Source organism: Rhinopithecus roxellana, chromosome 17, assembly GCF_007565055.1.
Source record: "Rhinopithecus roxellana isolate Shanxi Qingling chromosome 17, ASM756505v1, whole genome shotgun sequence".
NCBI classification, from domain to species: domain Eukaryota; kingdom Metazoa; phylum Chordata; class Mammalia; order Primates; family Cercopithecidae; genus Rhinopithecus; species Rhinopithecus roxellana.
This window is the reverse complement of record NC_044565.1, coordinates 89,801,062-89,818,396: the sequence shown is the minus strand read 5'-3', so window position 1 is coordinate 89,818,396 and position 17,335 is coordinate 89,801,062. Positions and strand designations below refer to the sequence as shown.

At 50.2% G+C, this 17,335-nt stretch overlaps 1 protein-coding gene across 7 annotated transcripts in view; it reads right to left on the bottom strand.

Moving 5' to 3' along the window:
• Nucleotides 1–17,335, bottom strand: part of LPIN1 (lipin 1) — a 141,462-nt gene that overhangs the window by 70,557 nt on the left and 53,570 nt on the right. For 2 of the 7 annotated variants that reach the window (XM_030920696.1, XM_030920693.1), the window contains exon 3: nucleotides 15,768–15,847. The exons of 4 other annotated variants lie outside the window; for them this stretch is intronic. In XM_030920696.1, the coding sequence (XP_030776556.1) occupies nucleotides 15,768–15,776 (9 nt within the window). In that variant the 5' untranslated portion in view covers nucleotides 15,777–15,847. Of the gene's footprint in view, nucleotides 1–10,542; nucleotides 10,627–15,767; nucleotides 15,848–17,335 lie in introns of those variants that run through there. One more of the 7 variants, XM_030920694.1, reaches the window with a different exon arrangement.

The following is a 17,335-nucleotide window of genomic DNA, read 5'->3' as shown; positions in this document are numbered from 1 at the left end:
GTAAATAAAAGTGATTTTAATTCCATTTCTAGTTCCTTCAACTAGAACATTACCTAAGGCATGTTATCTGGGACATAATAGTGGCTCCATTTTCCTATTGTGGGTTTGCTCCTTGGAAATGAAATGATGTCGTGGTAAGCAACATCTAATGATATACAAGACTGGCCAAGCAAATGCAAATGCAAAACTGTCTCAATAAATGCACTTTTACAATCCCCGTTTTTGTTCAGTCTTTCTCACTTGTACTTTTCTTCCTACTCTTACTTCTTTAAGAACTAAGTAGCCAGGCACAGTGGCTCACGCCTGTGATCCCAGCACTTCGGGAGGCCGAGGCGGGCAGATGATGAGGTCAGGACATAGGGACCATCCTGGCTAACATGGTGAAACCACATCTCTACTAAAAATACAAAAAATTAGGCAGGCACGGTGGCACACACCTGTAGTCCCAGTTACTCAGGAGGCCAAGGCAGGAGAGTCGCTTGAACCCAGGAGGTAGAGCTTGCAGTGAGCCGAGATGGCGCCACTGCACTCCAGCCTGGGTGACAGAGCAAGACTCTGTCTCAAAAAAAAAAAAAAAAAAAGAAAAGAACTAAGTGTCTTGCAGGAGTTGAACAATAATTAACCCTCAAATCTGGGTTCCTACCTGCCTCCTCCGTTTTCTCCCCTCGCTGTCCAGGTATATGACCCCTTCATAAACACGCCCACATGACCCTATCTTTCAGCCTCAACCTCCTCCTCAGCCCTCCAGCCCAGTCACCCAGGGCAGTAGCTTGATAAATATTCCTGTCATTCGTCAAATGGCTGAACAGACATCTATCTACCAAGTGAGTCTTCTCTCCTTGAGGACAGGGACAAAGCTTGCTCATTTCTGACGCGGTACCTGCCCCACCACAGGGCCCAGGAGATGTTTGCAGTGCTATGTGGCCATGTTTTCTTTAACAACTTCCCACGTCTTCTTTGATGACATTCTGCAACACTTGCCAGGAGTCTAATCCTATGTATTTGTGTACCAAGCTAGGTATTTCTGGAATGATGTAATTGCATTAAATCTACATGGTGATTGATTTCCAAAAGTGAAAGTATTTTCTGCGTTCACAATGCTTTTCCTCCCATATAACAGAAATAGAGGATCCAAGCTCCTTCAGTCCTACTCTTAAAACATTGAGAACCAGTGGGTGTCCCAGAGCAAAGGACCAGGGCTCAAGCCAAGTTCATTGACCTGTGGTGACCATTTTGCCAAAACCAGGATGGAAGTGGCGGCAGGCAGGAGGATGTGGATGTGTTTTGTGATGGGGTCTCCACTTACCCAGGAGACACAGATGGCCTAGGGCTGTCGGGGGCCACACGGGGCATGTGCAAGCCCCTGGTGTTTTAAGGAGGAAGGAGTTGGCAGGTCATCACATAAAGAGCAATGAGGAACTCTGCCAGGAGCAGATGAAACAGAACTGCGGAAAACCACCTCGGGTTTCAGTACAGGCTAACCTTTGACTTACCTTTGAAAGGACACTCAGAACGAAACAGAACTTGGGGCTCTCTGAGAAAACAAACCCTATTGCCTGTTTGAAGTTAAAGTGTTGTCTGTCCTGTCAATACAGACCCTGAGACTGACCTTTGTTTTCCTGGGGCTCTAGGGGGAGCCACAGGTCCAGCCTAAAGGAGTCAGCCTCTGGAGGTAGGAATCTTCCAGAGCCCGCAGACCTTTCCCAATGCCCCTTATTTGTTTGTGCTCAGAACACTTAACACATCACTGCTAAGCCCCAGGGGAAAGGCCATGGGAACCTCCACATTCCATAAAATGTATGAAACTCCTTCATAATTTGTAAGCACATCTGATCCGATTCTAAACAACCCTGGGAAGCACTCCAGGGTAAGCATCATCACCCCATTTCCGATGAGGAGCCAGGAGCACCAGGTTTATTCCAACATGACTAGAAAGGGAACAGAGAAGAGTGGGGAGCCCAGGATGGACTCCTAGTCTCTGCTGCTGTCCTCTGCACAGCACTACCTCCTCATCTAAGGTGGATAAATCCAGTATCAGTGGGTGAGGCCCAGGTAAGGACAAACCAGTCATGTGGCTTTAGCAAAGCAGATGGCAACCATCTAATTCTAAATGTCAACTAATATTGAGCACGTGTTTACAGGGCATCCAGTGCTGGAGAGATCATCATAGACTATAACTGAATTAGTTATAGTCTGAATTACAGAGAGGCAGTTTCAAATCCAGGGCAGAAGGCACAATCTAAGCTTCCAAAAACTGGTTTACTAGAGGGAGTGGGCTCACCCTCAAAAGGTGCATTCAAAAAGTCTAAACCACCACTTGGCAAAGAGGTTGTAGAGGTCATTCGAGAATCTGATGTGGCTCTCACTTTGATGCTGAGATTCTGTGACCTGATCATAGTAACTTCATGAAATCAAGTCTTCATCTCAAGCAAGAAGCTTTTATTTTTGGTCCCATCATGACATTCCAGAGTATAAACAGCAAGTTGCACCCACCACCCTCAAAGTAGCCTGGCAAGTCAGGGTACGAGGGGGAAAAGCACTAAAATTTAAAAACCAGAAGAAACGAAAGACGACAGCAGGAATTGTTCTCTGCCAGAGCATAAACTTCATAAGACAATGCTCCCAAACAAAATTTACTGCGAGCAGTTTAAATAAACAGCCATGACATCTAAGGGTAAGACTGAGAAGCAGAAACAACACAAAATTGGGGGTCAGAAGGTCTGGCTGTGTTATCTTCTGGCATTTACCAGCTATGTGTGTGGGAGCAGGGTATTAACACAACGGCTCTGACAGAGCCCACCAGGCTGTCATCCTCAGTGGTCAACACAGTGACTAGTTTGGAAAGATCTTTGCTCCTGGAAAACACATGCAAAATCGTATTACTGTCACAACCTCCCGTAGGAGGTGGCTACAGAAGCAAGCCTCAGGGTTGGCCCTGGATGTGACACCTTCAAAACTGTTCTCACCCGCAGCATCACCACTCCCTGACAGTGCCTCTCAGAAGGTAAAGTCAAAAGCCATAGTTCAAAACCTTCCCTACAACCCTTAAGGACTTAGAAAGGCCGAAACACCCTCCTGGGTTCAGTCTGTGATTGAAGACTTCTCTGGCACTCGCTCAGCTCCGAGTGATTCATCATTTCCTGGAGAGAAGCTACCTAAAACCCACCGACTGCCCAGAGAGCAAACATGCATTCAGTCATATCTGCCCTCACGGCAGGTGCGTAAAGGGCACCTGCAGGCTTAAGGCACATCCAAGGAGCCTAGTGATTCAAAAGCCAAGCCAATATCAGTCTGGGATGGGGCCCCCTTATCTACGTTCCTGTTATCAGCAGGAAATTACAGCTCCCAGATACAGACCTGGCTGCTGCTCATGGGGCCAGCAGATCATGTCAGGACAGCTCAATGGCCACCCCTGGCACCCTTCCTCTAGGGATGGCACTGTCGGCTCCCCAGCTGGGCTTGACAGGGACTATTTTGGGGCTTCCTGCTCACTGCCTAGCCGCCCTACTCTGAGCACACTGCAGGCAGTGTCTCAGCATCTGAGGACTCTATCTGTGGTCTGCCCAGTACCGGATAAAGTCACAAACATCTCGCTGTTACTGGTGTTTGCCGAGATCACATCCACCTTGGAGGTTTATGAGACAAATGAGGATTTTCATCCAAAGCATTTAAAAACACAAAAAGCTTCTAAGAAGTGCCCAAAATGGTATAATGACTAATAAGACTTGCACGAAAATGAAATTGATTTATAAAGTGTTAGCTTCCTCCTGTAATTTACATTAACGGCAAAGAGGAAGTCTTTTCAGAGCATTGTGGACTGATACTTATGGCGGTTGATAAGGGTGGTGAATTACCTGTGACAAAAGAGGAAGTCTGGCTCAGACTCAGGGTGACGCAGGGAACGGAACACAGAAAGTCAGGCCACCTGGGCAGCAGCCCACGCCCTTCTGTAACTGGCATACACTCACGGACAGCTGCTGCCCTCTGCCAGGTCTGGACTGACTGAGTCCACCAGCATCCCTGTGGTTAAACTGTCCTGACCAGAGCGCCCTGAGGAGCTTCTTAAACAGAAGAGCACAGGTCTGCATCCATCACTACCTGCTGGGAAATTGGGGACTTTCTTGGCATGCCAGGGTTTGTGAGACATTCCTATCCAAAATACAGAAACTCACTAGAAAAGCTGGAGATGCTTTAAAAGGCCAGCAGGTCAGAGGCCCTGCAAGTCAGAGGCCTTTTAAAGGCCTTTCAATACTTCCTGATGAAAGTGATGAAACAGCAAAAACAGCCAGCCCTGGGGTCCAGCCACCAAAGCCCTGCCTATGTTAGGCAGGTGGGAAAATGTGCAGCTCCCACAGTGAGCTTCCAGGGTGGCAAAGCGACAGGCATTTCCTCCTCCAGCCCACCCCCACCCTGCCCATCCCCCTCCTTGCCCCGGGACAGGAGGGCATTCCCATAATTAAGCTCATCTGTAGAGCTCCAGCACACGGCCGGCCGGCCGAGCTCCAAGCATTCATGACCACAATTTCATACAGTTCCAGAAAGGACAGCACTGCTGACACTGTGAGGATGAGGTGACAGAGGTCACGTGGTTTCTTGCCTCACGATTACATTAGAAAATTCCACATTTACTCCAAAATTGGCAGAATCCATCTCCAGGCTTCACAAATTGCCAAGAAACGCTGCTTTCTTGGAACTGCCAAAATTCAAAATCCCCGCCACAGCCTTCCCAATCCCACAATTTCCGCCAACACCAGCCACCTCTAGAAAATAAGGTCAGTTTAAAATGGCCTCAGACCAGCTCGAAAGAAAACATGGACAAAACGTACAGAGAATTCACATTTGGCCAGTAATACATGAGAGAGATATTCAACCCCATTCATAATTAAAGACACAGGAATCGAAAGAGGCCTTTCAGATGGTCCAAAATCAAAGCATTTCATTAAAACCCCAGGGCCTGTGAAAAGTAGGAAAATCAGACATCCGCACTCACTACTAGCAGGGTCGTAAATGGGGTAGGCAATGTGGCAATGCCTATCTTTTGGGGCACATGTTGGCAAACCCCAGTAACTATACTGCTGGGAACTGATCTTACAAATACAGTAAGATCCACGTACAAAAACAGTAACCGCAGCATTAATTGTAATAGGGAAAATTGGAAATAATATCTGTATGACTCTGGCTTAATACATTATGGGCCATTCACATTGTAAAATGGAATATTATGAGGCTGTTAATAAAATGGGAGAGAGTAGCTCCATAAATATTAACATGAAAAGGTACATATAGAATGAAAACGCGTAAAAAATACTCATAATATGGACCCACTGTGGGGTTTTATTGTTTGTTTTGTTTTGTTTTGTTTTGAGACAGTGTCTCACTCTGTCACCCAGGCTGGAATGCAGTGGCACGATCTCGGCTCACTGCAAGCTCCACCTCCCAGGTTCACGCCATTCTCCTGCCTCAGCCTCCCGAGTAGCTGGGACCACAGGCACCTGCTACCACGCCCGGCTAATTTTTTTGTATTTTCAGTAGAGACGGGGTTTCACCATGTTAGGCAGGATGGTCTCGATCTCCTGACCTCATAATCTGCCCATCTCAACCTCCTAAAGTGCTGGGATTACAGGTGTGAGCCACAGCACCCGGCCGAACCCATTTTTTAAAAATTACATGTGTACATATTTTGATAGGCATAAAAAAAATATGGAATGAGCTACATACAAAACAAGATTCACAAGATTCACCCCTGGGACCAGCCAGGGAAAAGGAGGAAGAGCTCTTCACTTTTTATCATAAATACTTCCCATAATGTTGCTTTCTAGCTTTTGTTTTTTATGTCTGCATGTATTTCACACCAATTATTAGTGACCTCAGAGAACTGGGAGTGAAGGATGGAAAACTCTGGTCCACTCAGTCTCAGGGTCTCCCCATCACTGAAACCACTGAGACAGAAGAGGGTGCTGGACAGGGGTACTCCTGCTTTGGAGGGAAGGTCAGATGAGTGATCACTCAACTCCTCCAGCACTGAGACTTTGCAACCCTCAGACACTACAATCCCAGGTGACGCTTGTTCTCAGGTTCCTGCCAAGAAATACAAATGGCCTGGATAAAGGTGGGCACAGACATCTAAATATGGTGTGACCACTACGCGGGGCAAAACAGCCTGAGGCTTTGACTCCGATCCTTTGGCTCAATTATTTAGCTCACTGATGAACAACAGAAAGTTCTTTTCCTTTGAAGACCCAATGGCACGCTCTCTCTACACACTTTCAAAAGCCCTCTGCCCCAATTCGTGTCTTGGTCAAAAAGAATGTTCTACCCTTATAACTTCATTTCTGTATCACCCCCCACCCCTACCACACCCCAGCAATTGGGGGGTGGGCAAATATCACTTGGATGTTCCAGGGCACTATCTATTAGGAGACAACATAGCTCAGTAGGTAACAGCACAGGCTCTGGAAGTATTCAAATGCTGTCTCCACCTTCCACTAACTCTGTGGCCAGGGACAGGTTGCTAAGCTCTCTGCACTGTGGTTTCACATCTATTTTATAAAAAGGGATGACATCAGCACAGCCACCTCATGGGACTGTTGTGAGGCAGTAAACATAAAGTACTTTTCAAAGCACATGCACCAAATAAAAACCAGGTGCTAACTCTGTGACCACAAACTGGTTCCAGACAAAACCCAGTCTTTGAATAACGTCTCTTGCTGGAGAGGACTTTGTATATATCACCTACATAAATGGTACCTTCCCAAAAAGACAGAGGCAAAGAACATTACTGGTTAAAATGAATACAGAACTATCTGAAGGCTATGCCTACGTTCCACCAGGGTGGTAACACGTTCTCATTTGCCCCAAATCTGAGCCCAAAGAGGCCACCCCAAGACTGGTGGCATTCTGGCATTGCAGAGTCCAATGGCGGGACATTCTTTTGCCAGAACAGTTGTCTGGGCGCGTGCCTTGTCGGGTGCTCGTTATCCTAAAACCCTTGTTGCTTGTCTCCTCTCTTGTAAACTGAAGACCTATGGCCTAGTGAGATCCATGAACAGAGGATGACTTCATCAAAAAGTGAGTGTGTGTGGCTAAGGGGACAGAGGGCAAGGGGAGAGGAGCAAGGATTTCCAGGGGGCAAGGCCGGGCGGGTGGGGGCACAAGTTCATGCCAGCAGGCACATGGGGGTGTTGGTTGTGTCTCCCATGCAGGGTCTGTGGTCAGCTTTGTGAGCCAATGCAAATCAGCTTACACTCTGGAACAAACAGGCCTCCTTACAGAGCAAAGTGCCTGTTCTAACAGCCTACAACTTTTTCTGGAAAGCCCCAGCGTTCAGCATCAGCCGAAAATTCTAAGTTGTTGCAAGAATCACAAAATTTGGTCAGTGGGTTGAAAAATTCACTGTAGCCATCACCCTGTAGCCATGACCGCCAGTGTGAAAATGCTTCTGGCTTCTCTCCTGATGGAGCCCAGTCCATCTGGTTCCTCCCAATGTCTCAGCTGGGAGTGGGAATGGCACAAGGCACCCTGCATCCCTCAGAGTGCAGAACAGCCAGTAGGCCAGACACTATGCTAAGGTTTTAAGACTCCTGGGCCACATACCTCATTGTGAAAAGTGTCAGCCTGGACCCAGACCCAGAGCTTTCTACAGGCAGAAACTCACTACTCAACACATCCCTGCCTGCACAGACCCCACCCCAACCCCAGCTGCTAAGGGCTTGTTGGGTGAATTACAGGTGGGGAGATGGAGAGGCGAAAGCAGTGGAAAAAGGAAGAGGAAGGGAGCCCACAGGAAGGGAGGTCAGGGCACTTGCTCCGGACCCCAGCAGCCCCAGGGCCCAGTGTGGCCTCCTGGGGGGCACAGACTCCCTTCGGGCACTGGTGCATCCTCTGATCAAGGAGCAGGGCCAGTACGGGTATGTCCCCTCTACACACAGGCATGGGCCCCTCTCTCTCCACACCCTCACTCACAGCTCACAAAGCGAACATTTCAGAAACAGCCATCTGATAGGCACCTGGGCCCCTTCTGAAGGAAGAACATGTGATGTCACTGAAAGGCTCTGCTTGCATTTTGTACCAACTCTTTTTTCCCCACACACCCCATTCCAGTGTTAAATGAGTGGGCTTATTATACAATACATTGGACCAGGGTTCAATAAAGTGTCAAAACTGTGACTTTGCCCTTCTCAAGGAACAAGCCCCAAAGCTGCTAGTGGGTGGTTCCAGGGACTTCCTCCTCAGATCCCCTCAAAAGCTCCGAGATCCTGTGCCCAGGTTACCAGTGAGGAAGTGCAAGTGCCAACAGGTTGAACCGCCAGCCTCGGTGTCCTGGCGGGACCTGACACCTGGATGTCTCTCAAAATGCTCCAAAAGCTGCCGCCATCCGTGCAACTCCCACCCTAAGGAAAAAGCCGCCTGTACCCCTCAACTACCGCCATCGGCAGGCTTGCGCAAATCAATTAATCCCATTTAGGTACCTTTTAGGCCTTGAACCCAGTACACAGAGGGTCCAGAAAAGTCAACCAGAAGAGAGGTGGCAGGCAGGGGGAGGGGGCGTCCCACAGGGATGATTTACAGAGCAGAGGCCGGCGTCAGCCAGGACTGTCCCAACCCTGCAAAGAGCCCCTCCTCGCTGGCACCCTGTGGCACCTTAAAATAATAACCACCACAATGATTCGTGGACCCCATATTATGTCCCAGGGGCTCGTTTTTATCTCAGTTATTTTTACAACAATTCTGTAAATGCCTATGATTATCCCTTCATTTTACAGATGAGAAAACTGAGGCTCAGAGGATTCAAGTCTTCTGCCCAAGTTCTACATCTGTGAGTGGTCAGAACAACAACTGCAAAGCCCAGTGCCCTGTGCCGGCCTCGGCGCCTCTCAGGCTACGGTGGCCTCAGGATCTTCTTCTGAAATATCTTGTCATCTCCTGACCCTCCCCTGCCCTCTGTTCTGGGCCCTTCGTGCAGCTGACCAGGCAAAGAGCAGAAGAGCAGGGCCCACAGACTTCCTTCTGTCCGGGCCAGGCCGATCATCCCCACCTAATCCAGGCCAGGCTCCTCCTCAGTCACTTCCAAGATCCCCCCCACAACCAGGAATCCCTGCGGTCTCTCACCTGAACCCTCGGGTTCTCTCCCACACCGCAAGACTCAGCAGGTCCGCCCCTTGTTCCCCTGTGCTTTTCTAAAAGAAAAGAACTGCTGATAACCCAGATCTGGGTGGATGAAAGAACTCGCTCAGGATCCCAGGAGCTCAGGCAGAGCCCAGATCAGAGCACAGGGGAACACAAGTCCAGGGCTCTATTCACGCCTGGCTCCACAAGACAACAGGGCCCTACATGGGAACAGGAATAATAAACGCCAAAACACACAACCATGCATAAAAACACTCAATAACAAATGCTGGCAAACGTGAAGCGCTATCAAAATATAGAATCATAAATCCAACTGTTACACCTTTCAACAACAATCTGGAAGCAAGAAAAGCGTTCATGTGTGGATGTACTTATTTCTCAAATACTATACATTCCTCAACTGCTTACTTTCATTCATAAGACCCAAACTACGGAACAAAGGATAAACAGCCAATCTCACAATCACTACCCTTAGACCACCATACCACAACACCCTCAGTTAAAAACTGTTACAAGCTTTGATTTCCCAAGACACTTCTATCCTGTGGGAAACCACTGGACTCTAAAAACTCTCCAAATTAATACTGCCAGTTGTCTTCATTGGTTTCCTGCTTGCTGATCAAAAACAGGGTTGAATTTGCTTTCTCCAGCAACTACTGACCACACAAAGTACCTACTCTAGCTCCACAGCACTTAAGTTACTCCCAAACGTTACTTCTCATCCTGCATTTTCCTGGTCTTCCCCATAATAAAATTATGTTGCAGGAGCAGCTGATGGAGCTCACTAGGCCTAGCACCTACTAGGCTGCAAGAAAGGTGCAGAGGCCTCGCAGGGGAGAGCTGTAATATGAGAACCGGGATTCCAACCTGGGCTCAGCCTGCCCTGCCGCCCAACAACTGTGTGACCTTGGGCACAGAGGTCAACGTCCCTGAGCCTCAGTTTCCTCAATTGCAGCGCTGGAATCCTAACTCCGGGGGAAAGAAAGCTTCTCATCCCAGTCCCCGGCGCAAAGCAGGGGATGATCTCGCAGAGCCAGGACGCACCCGCGCTAGCCGGCTGGAGCTGGTCCCCGCGGTTCTGGGACTGCGCGGCAGCCCCCCCGGGGCCCCCACGCCGCTCGAGATCAGCCAGGCCGGGCCCACGCCGGGCCTCGCGGCGCGCAAGGAAGGCCAGGCCCGAGGGATGCTCGCGAGGCCCTCCAGGCCTCCAGGGCCTGTTTCCCCGCCTCCCTCCCCTGAACCACTTCCCGTAGAGGGCCGCGGAGAACGTAGCCCGGCCGTCTGTCCTCGGGCCCCCGGGGCCGAGGCCCCGCCTCGCCACGCGCCCTCAGCGCCCCTGCGCCGCTCCTCACCCCGCCTAACCCGAGGCTGCGGCCCCCGCTCCACAACGGGAGGCTGGAGGCGGCGGCTACTCACCAAGCAGTGCCGCGCGTGGCCGCCTTTGTATGCAAACACCCAGCCGGTCGCCCGCTGTCAGCGCAGCTCGCCTTCGGGGGCGGAGCAGGGGCGGGGGCAGAGGCCGGGGGCGGGGCCGGGGCGGGGCAAGCGGGGCGGCGCGAGGGGGACTTGAGAGGCGCTGGCTGCCCGGCTGCTTTCAGGGCCCGCTGGCCCGCTCTGCCCGCTCACCCCTGGCCTTCTACCTTAGCGTTCCTGGGGGTGGGACCCCTTAGGCCGCTTTTCTGATTTTCTTTTCCAGAGCCAAACTCGTGTATTTCTTCAACACTCTGAATTGACCTATGCCGATGACTGGGGGAGTGAGGACGGAGGGGAGCAGAGAAAAGGCAGCCAGGTAAATGTCCAAGTAAGCCTCCCAGGGCCTGGCCGCGATCTCGTCGGTCCTGTGGGTCCCGCTCATCATCAGTGGCGGGACCTGAGCCCATCCTTGACTTTTCTGACCCTCCCCCTTCCTTTCTTCCACCATAAAGGCGCAATCGCGTTGACCTATCGCCATCTCCTCTTAGCTTCTCCTCGCTGGGCCACCCCTGTCCTTCATCCTGATGGTGACAGCTTCCACTCTCACCTCTGCCAAGCGGTGGTCCAGGTGCGGAATGGTGGCTCTGAACAGGAGGGACAGGCAGCTCCCTGCGCCTCTCCAGCCAGGAGGCAGGCAGAGGATAAACAATGAGCCACATGTCTGGTGGTGAAATGATTTCCATCAATGGGAGGGTGTCACATTTGAACTAAAACTCTAAATGACAAGAAACACCTATGTCTACAAAGACAGGGGAGGAGGCAGGGTTTTCTGGAGAGCAGAAATGGCAGGTGCAAAGGTCCTGGGGCTGGCGCTGTGGGCTGGAGGGGAGGCAGAGGCCAAATATTCAAGTCTTGTAGGCCAAGGCAAGGAGTTTAGGTATTATTTAGATGTTATTCCAAAACCAATTCTTTTTGAGACAGGGTCCAACTCTGTCACCCAGGCTACAGTGCAGTGGCACAATCTTGGTTCACTGCAGCCTTCACCTTCTGGCCTCAGGCAATCCTCCTGCCTCAGCCTCTCAAGTAGCTGGGACCACAGGTGCATGCCACCACGCCCAGCTAATTTTTTCAATTATTTGTAGAGACAAGGTCTCCCTATGTTGCCCAGGCTGGGCTCAAGCAATCTTCCCACCTTGGCTTCCCAAAGTGCCAGGATTACAGATGTGAACCACCACACCTGGTCCAAAAAGAATTTTAAACCTGGGAATTATATGATCTAATTTACTTCTTTAAAAAGTCACCCCTCCACTCCATGGAAAATGGACTGCAGGAGTAGAAGCCAGCAGACAGGTGGCACTGCAGGGAACCAGGGGACATGATGGTGGCTCAGATTGCAGGGGCTGCTCAGCGAGAAGTGGAAGGACTTCAGAGAGATTTGGAGGCAAAACCCACAGGCTTGTTGATGAATGGAGCGGGTGGAGGTGTGTGTTGCGATACTCAAAGACAAGTCTCGGTGTGGAGATTGAACCGAGATGCAAAGGGCCAGGGAGGAGGCCAGCTTGGAAACAGCATCGAATGCGGCAGCTTAGTGAATTGGATGAGCCGGCCAGCTCTAGAGAGACATCTGGGGACAGCTGCTTGGAGAGCTTTGTCCAAGGACGCGGCTCCCGTCCATCGGTCAGGTGTGGACACGCTCCAGCTGGGCTTGCGGCAGCTCCCATCTAGGCAGCCCGTCCCATGCTGACATTGCAGAGGTAAGAGCTACACAAAGAGAATCTTGCAGTTTGTAGGTGAGCTACCTCCACAGGGGTTTTCTCAGAGACCAGAGTTGCAAGTGCATCACAGCTGCCCAAAACTGCTGGGGTTGCAAGGCCCCAAAAGGACACCCTCCTGCACCCTCCCCTCCTACCTCCAGGGAGGAGCTGGCCTGGGAAGAAGTCTACCCTATGTGGAAAAGCTTTCCAGGAAGCCAGTCCAACTTCAGGCCACTTAAGTTTATTTTTTTGTGTGTGTAAAATAAGTCCATTATTCAAATGTGGAGATAAGAGGTCTGAAAATACAGGAAAATTCAACTCAAAGCCCTCATTCTGAAAATGATGAGCCTGGGGGCCCAGCAGGGCTAGAGTCAGTTCTGATGAGCAGGGTCTGACTAGATTCAGAGCAAATTAGGTCCTGCTGCTGCCCAGCCTGCCACTCGGGGAAGGCCAAGTCTGCGGGGAGCCTTTGTACAAACAAGCAATGGGAAGAAAACACTCACTAGATCACAGTGCGCTCCCAGGCGATAAATGAAACTGGACTTTCCAAAGCCCTGGTGCTTTTGATCTGGCACTGGCTGGAGTCCCCCTGGGAGGGCCCTTGGCTGTGCTATCAGCAACCAGGCCTGACTGAGCAGTGACTCAGCCAGGAGAGCTGAGGCGATTCCCCTGGCCAATCCCAGGACCTAGCCACACTCGGAAGAGGAGAGGGAACTCAGGGGATGAGTAACCTTGCTTTAGCTGACTGGAGGAGGAAGGAGGGGCTGAGTAATGCCTCAGCAAAGCTAGCACAAGCATCCTGATTCTAGAGGCTCAGTTTCACAATCCGGGAAATGGGCTGCAGATGACACAGATCTGCTTTGAGGATGAAAAAGGCATCATGAGAAGCTGCTGTCACAGTTGCGGGGTTGGAAGATTTTTCAATTCTAAAACCCCGTAAGTTGAGGAGTGGCCATTCCCAGAAGGATCTGTTCACTGCTGAGCCCAGTTGGTGACAGTAGCTGTTGTATCCCGAGAACTCTGAAGTTGTCCAGATCAACCACCTGCACAGGCCCAGAATACCTGGGGCAAGGTAGGCAGGAAGAGTGAACATCCCTGTTCACGGGTGTCCGGCGAGCTACTGTAGGAAGGAGAAACACCAGCTGATCCCCCAGGACTCTGAGCATGGTTAGCTCTGTAACTGCCCTGGCAGAAAAGATCCCAAAGAGAGGACAATGAATTCTTCCCCCAGAGGTACAGCCTTTTATCCCTGGTACCAGTGCCTGGGGCTCTGGGGAAGGGAGGGCATCTCCTTGGGGTCTAAGGCCACTCCTTGGTTGGAGGCCCCTCACGAGGTGACTTTGTCCTGGGCACTCTCTCAAGAACCAGGTGGGAACCAGAGGCCACCTGGTGCCGCTTCATTACTTTGGCAGCAGGGAACAGAGCAGCCTGGGAATCCACCCAAGGTGGAATGGGGCCCCTGGGTGCTGTGGCTGGCTGAGCAGGGCCAGTTTCATGGGGAAGCGACAGGTGTAAAAGGCCCTGGGTTTTGCAGGGAGAGGACAGTGATCCTGGGAGAGCGAACATCTGGAACCAAAGCACAGAAGGTTTTGATGGTCACCGGGCTGTCCAGAGGCCTACTCCACAGTTAGGGTGGGGCTCGCAGATTAGAGTCGAGGCATAGGAAGTGGCAGGATGATAAAGGCTGACAGCTGGCCACAGAGGAGCATGTTGAAGGCCCTAGGCCGAGCACTGGGGGCTCCAAAGGGCAGCAGACCAGACATAGTGTCTGTCCTCAGGAAGTGCACAGTCTGGGGTTGTGATGGTGTAAAAACTGTCGCAGTGCTCCTGGCCGCTGTGAACTGAAGTGCTGTGCACTGATACAGGATTTGACCTGCCCTGTCCCCAAGCAAGAGGATTCACCTGACCTTGGTGGCCTGAGCAGGCACCGACCTAGGCAAATCTAGGCCAGGTGTCAAGGAGCAGAATGAACCATGGGCCAGCCAGCAGCACACGCACAGCGGTCAGGCATGCACAGGTGCTTGAAAGAAGGCCCGTGGCTGGCCGCTGGTGAGCGGGGGAGTTCGGGAGCTCGCAGCAAGCCCCATGCCTGTCTTCCACTGGATGAAGCAAGAGTGGGTATGGAACACCCTTTCTCCTCAGGTCAGATTGGGAACGATTCATAATGAGCGGGGCTAGAACAGAGAACAGCAGAGAGGCAGGAAAGAAGAAAGAGACCAAGGTGCGAGGATGGGGCAGGGAAAGAGACCTCAACATGACCAGGGATGGGAGGAAAGAACTCCATCGCTTAGAAACAGTGGCGGCTGTGCTGGGAAGTGCGGACTGTTACAGTGGGCTCTAATTCCAGGAGGAAGAAAAAGACCCCGCATATCACCGTGAGTCAGTCCTCGGAGTCGCCACGACCTTGCTAAACAAGTGTGGGGTTGTCACAGCCTTAAGCAGCACATCTCAAGTACCACATTCCCCAGTGCTAAGAAAACAGCTACACAGACAGTATGCTAAGGAGAGCTCAGAGGTAGAAGACCCTTAAGAGCCTCTCTTTCCCTAGATAGGAAAACTGAGGCCCAGAGAGGCAAACAATGGGTCAGTATATGTGTCTAAACTTATCTAAACATAGAAAAGGTATAGTAAAAATATAGTATTAGAGTCTTATGGGAGCACCATCGTATACGCAGTCTGTAGTTGACCAGAGCATTGTTATGCAGCACATGACTGTAGATCTTCTCATTAATAATAGGCCACCTGGTCAGGTGCACGAAGTCTAGGGTTCAGAATCCAACAGGCTCAAATTCAAGTCCAGCTCAGCCACGTGGCTGAGTGCTGTCTGAACCTCAGCGTCCTCAGCTGTTAAAAAGAGATAACCAACCCCATCTCAGCAGCTTTAGGGGGAAATTAAATGAGATATATTGGGATCCAGATAACCAATAAAATACCAAATCACTTTACCAGTTCAAGCTCTTACCACTCAGTGTTTGCAGGGGCTTATCACTGATGAATGAACTCAGGAATTCAGGAGTTCAAGACCAGCCTGGGTAACATCCTCACCCAGCTAATTTTTTTTTTTTGTTTTTTGTTTGTTTGTTTGTTTTGACACAGAGTCTCGCTCTGTCACCCAGGCTGGAGTGCAGTGGCACGATCTCAGCTCACTGCAAGCTTTCCATTCCAGGTTCATGCCATTCTCCTGCCTCAGCCTCCCGAATAGCTGGGACTACAGGCACCTGCCACTACGCCCAGCTAATTTTTTGTATTTTTAGTAGATACGGGGTTTTACCGTGTTAGCCACGATATGTATTTTTTTTTACAGAGACAGGGTTTTACCATGTTGCCCAGGCTGGTCTCGAACTCCTGCACTCGAGTGGCAATGTTTGGAACCAATTTACACAGTTCTTTTCCTTGCAGTTGCCAAACAATATTATTTATCTAATGGTCATAACACCTTAGCAGATAATAGAACTACTGAACAGCAGTGCTTACTATGCTCATGGATGAGGTTTCTAGTTGTCTTCTATTAAGCAGGTGGCCTTGAATTCTGGCAGCTCACGCTTCAGAGTTACCTGTGGACACACAACATCATTCACAAAATGTTCTTTTTCTCCCCAATGTCTCTTGAGAATGAAAATGACCAGGCCATCCTCACGTTCTACAGAGGTTAACCCAGCAACTTAGGGACACAGCTGGGGCAGGACTCCTGGGCTCCTGGTCAGTTCCTCTGTGGGGATGCTAAGCCTCAGGGCTGACATCTCTTAGCTCTGTCTTCCAGGAGAATTTCACAGGAGCTCCCATTTGCGCTGCTGTGAAGGCCATCCTGCTCCTTGTCAAGCCTGTCTCCTCCTTGGCTTGAGGAAGATCTCTTTTGTGCCCAAACTGTGAATAAGCAAACTGGATACAGCATCTCTGATTGCTCTGGGAAGAAACTTATGAGAAGTGCTTGAGAAAAGTCATGACGTTCTGCCTCTGCTAAGCAACCTGTTGGACACTGCTTGGTAGATACGGCTAAGTGGTTCTTTGTTCAGACCCGATTCCTCTGATTAGCAACCACAGATCTTCTGGGTTTTCACTTCTTTATTTCTGTTTATTGTCATCTCTGGGAAGATGGTTTCAAATTTTTTATCCCCCAATTGAACCCCGTATCAATTGATAAGTAGATCTTTTGATAAGTAGATCTTTCTCTCTCTTTCTTTCTCGTTCCCTTCCTTCTTTCCTTCCTCCCTTCCCTTCCCTTCCCTTCCCTTCCCTCCCTCCCTCCCTCCCTCCCTCCCTCCCTCCCTCCCTCCCTCCCTCCCTCTCTCTCTCTCTCTCTCTCTCTCTCTCTCTCTCTCTCTCTCTCTCTCTCTCTCTCTTTCTTTCTTTCTTTTTCTTGAGATAGGCCCTCACTCTGTCACCCAGGCTGCAGTGCAGTGGGGCAGTCTTGGCTCACTGCAACCTCCACCTACCAGATTCAAGCGATCCTCCCACCACAGCCTCCCAAGTAGCTGGGATTACAGATAAGTCCCACCACGCCCAGCTAATTTTTGAATTTTTTGATAGAGACAGGGTTTCGCCATGTTGCCCAGGCTTGTCTGGAACTCCTGAGCTCAAGTGATCTGCCCGCTTCGACCCCCCAGAGTGCTGGGATTATAAGCATGAGCCACAGCATCTGGCCAAGCACAAGAATTTTCTATGGCTGCATGAAACAAGGCAATTCCCAGCGGTAGTGTATATCTAGGGGGAAGTGTACTTAGTACAGAAAGTCTTTCCCTTCCCAAGTCACCCCTTCATGAACTTTGCAGCTCTGTTAGCTACACACATCTAGGATTGTCAAAGATGAACAAATGACTCTCATCCTTGCTAATATTGCTTGCTCTGAAATCAGTTTTTTCTGATACTAATATAGCCACTCCAGCTTTCTGTTGATTAGTGTTAGCATCACATATGTATCTCTTTCTGTTCTGTTTACTTTGACCTGTCTTTATGTTTAAAGTGGCTTTCTTAATGACCCCATACAGTTGGGTATTTTTTTGTAACTAATCTGACAATTCCTGAAGTTATAATTGAAGGGTGTG